Source organism: Salvelinus sp. IW2-2015, unplaced genomic scaffold (assembly GCF_002910315.2).
Source record: "Salvelinus sp. IW2-2015 unplaced genomic scaffold, ASM291031v2 Un_scaffold3188, whole genome shotgun sequence".
In the NCBI taxonomy this organism is placed as follows: Eukaryota; Metazoa; Chordata; class Actinopteri; order Salmoniformes; family Salmonidae; genus Salvelinus; species Salvelinus sp. IW2-2015.
In genome coordinates, this window is record NW_019944475.1 from 29699 (window position 1) to 34692 (window position 4994).

The 4994-nt window shown below is 39.1% G+C and overlaps 1 gene segment (V, D, J or C); it reads right to left on the bottom strand.

Moving 5' to 3' along the window:
- Positions 1 to 1610: 1610 nt before the first annotated feature.
- On the bottom strand, positions 1611 to 3481 carry LOC112075476 (Ig kappa-b4 chain C region-like). The segment is given in 2 exon segments: positions 1611 to 1949; positions 3400 to 3481. A coding segment is annotated over 1 exon segment (252 nt).
- Positions 3482 to 4994: the final 1513 nt, after the last annotated feature.

The following is a 4994-nucleotide window of genomic DNA, read 5'->3' on the forward strand; positions in this document are numbered from 1 at the left end:
GTTTAACCAGCACAGTCAACTTATAGTATTGTAAACTTCTGACCAAACTTGGAATTGTGATACCAGTGAATTATAAGTGAAAAACAATACTGTCTGTAAAACCAATTGTTGGAAACATTACTTGTATCAATGCAAAAAATAATGTCTTAACTGACTTGCCAAAAACTTATAGTTTGTTAACAAGAAAGTCTATGGATGCGTTGAAAAGCCAAAGTTGGAATGTACTCCAACCTAAGTGGATGTAAACTTCTGACGTCAACTGTATCTGTCACAAATACATCTTAGTTTACATATAGAAACCATAAACTTACTTTTAGTTGAAGTTCCTTTACTTATCTGCTAAACTTATGCAAAGGTCAGTGAATATCTGCTCCCCAGGCCCACTGTTTCAGTTCTCTTAGTTCCAAAAACACACAGGCTGCCCCGTTCCCAGCAAAGATTGGGCTGCGAGAGATTGTGAGCTGTGGTGGCGATTGAAAACTCAACATTTGCAGGGGCAGGACCTAGCCATGCGCTCCCAGAATCCGACGCCAGCACCACTAGGCCAGCAATGTTTCACCTTGTCCCTCCAGAAGTTTCATGATTTTACGAGACACATGGCAGTTCTTAGTAATATCATGAAAACCACAGTGATTCTATAGCTATGGATTACAGTACTCTAGTCACAATAATCATGAAAACCCACGTGAAAGTTTACTGACCATGGTTTCCCAGTATTAGTATAAACACTGGTTAGATCACAGTGAGGCTGCTGAGGCGGAGGACGGCTCATAATAATGCTGGAAACGGGAGTGAATGGAAGGGTATTAAACACAGAGAAACCATCATATTTATGAGTTCAACTTCTTATTCCAATTATTACGTTCCAGTCACACACTAGTGAGCCAGTCCATCCCAACACATTAAAGGTGGCCACCAACCCTCCTGTCTCTGTAGATATCCTTTGACTGGTACAACTTTTGGCCCAATCACCAAGCATTCGATTGAGGCGAAGTATTTAAACTGAAATGGTAATGTAAAATCCTTTTACCATGGCAGAGCTCTCCATCCACTCATGAACACTAAACAAATCACAAAAGATCTCAATTGTCTAATTGCGTAAAACTCCATATAATTAATATATCCAGGCAAACAATTATTAAAGAAATATTGAATGTCTTTATCTATCTCAACGATGTCAGAACAGAAACAGCATCTACAGCAATAAAGGGCATCACACACTTGATTAAGAAAGCGAAGCAGATCGTATGACATCGGAATCAGAGAGATAGGTTCCAATACAGGTCCAGCCCAGCAGAAAGACTCGGCGGAGTTCACAGGAGGCTGCCTGAAGAGAGGCCGGCTCATAATCAAGTTACTGACACAAGAGCCGAGTGAATGGCAATGTTATGGCCATCACCATAGAAAACCATGTGTTTAGAATATCCGACGCTTCCGCACACTAACATCCCACCATGATAATTCCATTTCAGCACATCAACCATGAGCCCGTCCTCCCTATTTCAACGTGCCACCAACCTCTGTTGACTCTCATAGTGCCTTGTAATCAGTAAGACGCGGAGGACAGACGTAAAAAGTGACTTAGAACAGAATAAAACAACAATTGCAGTCAGAGGGGGGAACTCATTAATCAGAACACTGGTCTCTCCTCAGTGTCTCAGAGAGAGGAGACTGGGAGCCCTGGGTGGCCTCACAGGTCACAGAGCCCACCTTCTTCCACTGGTCGACAGGGAGGGTCAGGGTGCTGCTCCAGCTATAGTGACCGTCCTTCTCCAGGACCCCGGGGCTCCCGGTCACCTCCCAGGTGTTGCTGCTGCTACCGTCCACCTTCCAGCTCAGCTTCCAGTCTGAGGGGAAGCCCTTGTTGGCCAGGCACATGAGAGTGGCCTTGCCCTGCTGCAGCTCCACACTGGACGGGGGCAGGACCGTCAGGGTGGGACGAACATCACCTTGGAGACAGGTAGGAAGTTATGGAGAGGGGTACTTTCAATCAATCACCAGACTGATACGACAATAATGATACAGCAGTTTTACATCTTAGCTGTAAATGAAGGCTTTGTCCATCAGTAGGTTTCTGTTCCTCAAACAAACAGACAGTTAGTTAGTTTATCAGTCTTTATGTCACTCTTTCACTTCCCTTTGACTAGCTACTGAAGCATATTAGAACTACATGAGATGACTGAAAATACATTGAACTCTCTTCAAAATGGAACTATTTAAAATGTGAAATATTTCAGCATACTTCCTCCATTATTGTAATGGAATAAACTCCTAGGAATCAAACTGCATTTCATTATTATTTATTATTATAATTATTTTAAAGAACATTTCACAGAATGTAGGAAAAATTCTTAAATTATGAATTAAATTACAATTGGTTGATAATATGCCTATGCTGAAGAAATAAATTCCAGTTGTCTGTAAACATCTAACAATGATATACATTTAATTTAAAAGACACACTAAAACATTTAGTTTTAACTTATTGAAAGAAAATGAATAAAGTTATGTGTAATTTACAAGATATTATATCAAATTGTAAATAAACCTATATTCATATGAACAGCAGAAAAGCTGGACTTCGCAAGATAGCAAGTCTTTTCAATAGATTGCAAATAGCAAAAAAAACAGCAAATGTGATCAAATAAGACTATTTGGACAAAATAGTAAATAGCAAATAGATAGCAAAGCTCAGCGAAACGTTGCAGCTGAATGCTGAAGGAGTACATTTAAGTTACAACAATTATATACATTTAAAAGACACATTTAAATAAATTGAATAGTGATATTATTTACGAGAATGGGTCTGTTAACCAAAAATAATAGCTTCAAATTTGAGGTTTAACCAAAATATATTTTTACACAAATGGGGACTCTTATGAAGAGAATAACTCTTTTACCAAAAACATAACTATGCATAGCATTTATTTCAATTTTAATCTTAGTTTCTTCTCTCACAAGATCATCAGTGCATCTATATGCAAGGTCAGAACATTTTCTTTATTAGAGGTAGGTAAACTTACTTCCAACATCCAGTCTAGTGCCTCCACCAAAAGTGTACCACAGTGATACAATCTCATTCAGAGGTCGTACAAAAACCTCTGACACTATACAGACACTGCTTTTGCTCTTTGTAAAGCTACATTTATCTAAACCACTCTGATTTCAACAGTATCTCTTCTTCCAAATGAATACACACTGTATAAACTTGTTTGATATATTACATCTTGAAAAGGCATTTTAATTTAACTAAATTTACAACTAAGGAAAATAAATGCGAAACAAATTCTCCAAAAATAAATATACATTTCTACTTTCTATTTAAGGGAGTTGTAATATTGTTAAGAAAAGGTATTAGATTTTGATATCAGAGGTCAAGATATAGAACTGAATACTTACTGCCAACACCCAGTTTGGTCCCTCCACCGAATGTCCACCACAGTGATAGAGTCTGATTGACTGGCTGTACAAAAACCTCCAGACAGACACAGAGGGGAATGATAACAGAGACATGGAGCTGATCACTGAATTCTGCATTGTAACTGATGCCCCCTACTGGTATACTCTGGAACTCCAGTAGACTTCACACATTCAGGTTCCCCGTATGAAAACTGCTGTGGATAATGTTGATATACAGTGACTTCAGAAAGTTTTCACAGCGTTTGACTTGTTCCACATGTTGTTGTCTAACAGCCTGAATTGAATGGGGACATTTTAAGATAGTTAAAGAGTGTGATGGCTGTGATAGGAGAAAACTGAGCATGGATCAACAACAGTATACGGTAGTTACTCCTCAATACAGTACTAACCTACATGACAGAGTGAAAAGAAGGAAGCCTGTGCAGAATACAAATATTCCAAAACATTCATCCTGTTTGTAATAAGGCACTWAAGTYAAACTGCAAAAATGTGGCAGAGAAATTAACTTTATGTCCTGAATACAAAGTGTTATGTTTGGGGCAAATCCAARAAAACASATCACTSAGTACCACTCTTCATATTTTCAAGCATGGTGGAGGCTCCATGTTATGGGTATGCTTGTCATCGGCAAGGACTCTYGAGTTTTTGGGGGGGATAAATTAAATGGAATAGAGCTAAGCACAGGCAAAATCTTTGAGGAAAAGTTGGTTCAGTCTGCTTTCCACCAGAAACTGGGAGACAAATTCATCTTTCAGCAGGACAATAACTTAAAACACAAGACCAAATATACACTAGAGTTCCTTACCAAGATGACATTGAATGTTTCTGAGTGGCCTACATGTAGTTACAGTTTTGAACTTAGATCGTTGACAAAAATATGACAATCCAGTAGAATCCCATCTTGTTACAAAACAAAATGTGGAAAAAGTCACACAAGTCCAAATTTTTTACATTATTATTAATAAAAAGATCTGTCAGCTGTATTTTGCGGAGGAGTCACACTGTCTGGAACGTTCTCCCTAGTAAGTGGTACCTGCTCCATGGAGCAAGCAATGCTAGGCAGGACGTTAGATACTCTAGTGCGTTCAAACAATATCGTCAGCGTTTGATTGATTTTAGCTGCCGGTTATTGGCGGGACATGCAGAAGGTATGTTTGTATTTTAATTTGATCAAGCTATGTAGCCTTTTGATTCATTCTTGATGAATAAATACAACGGAAATGTTTTGTTGATTCTTTGTAATACTCGCCACCTAGCAATTTTATCAGGTTGGCTTTAGCTAGCCAGCTAGAAAGGTTCTCAATCTCCCGTCCTCATAATTAGCTATCAATCTCTTGCCCTCAGAACAGCCCAGCCTCAATTCGTCAGGGCATGGACTCTACAAGGTGTTGAAAGTGTTCCACAAGGATGCTGGCCCWTGTTGACTCCAATGCTTGTCACAGTTGTGTTAAGTTGGCTGGATGTCCTTTGAGTGGTGGACCATTCTTGAAYCAAAAGTTGAGCATGAAAAACCCAGCAACGTTGCAGTTCTTAATARAAACCGGTGTGTCTGGKACCTACTACCTACCATACCS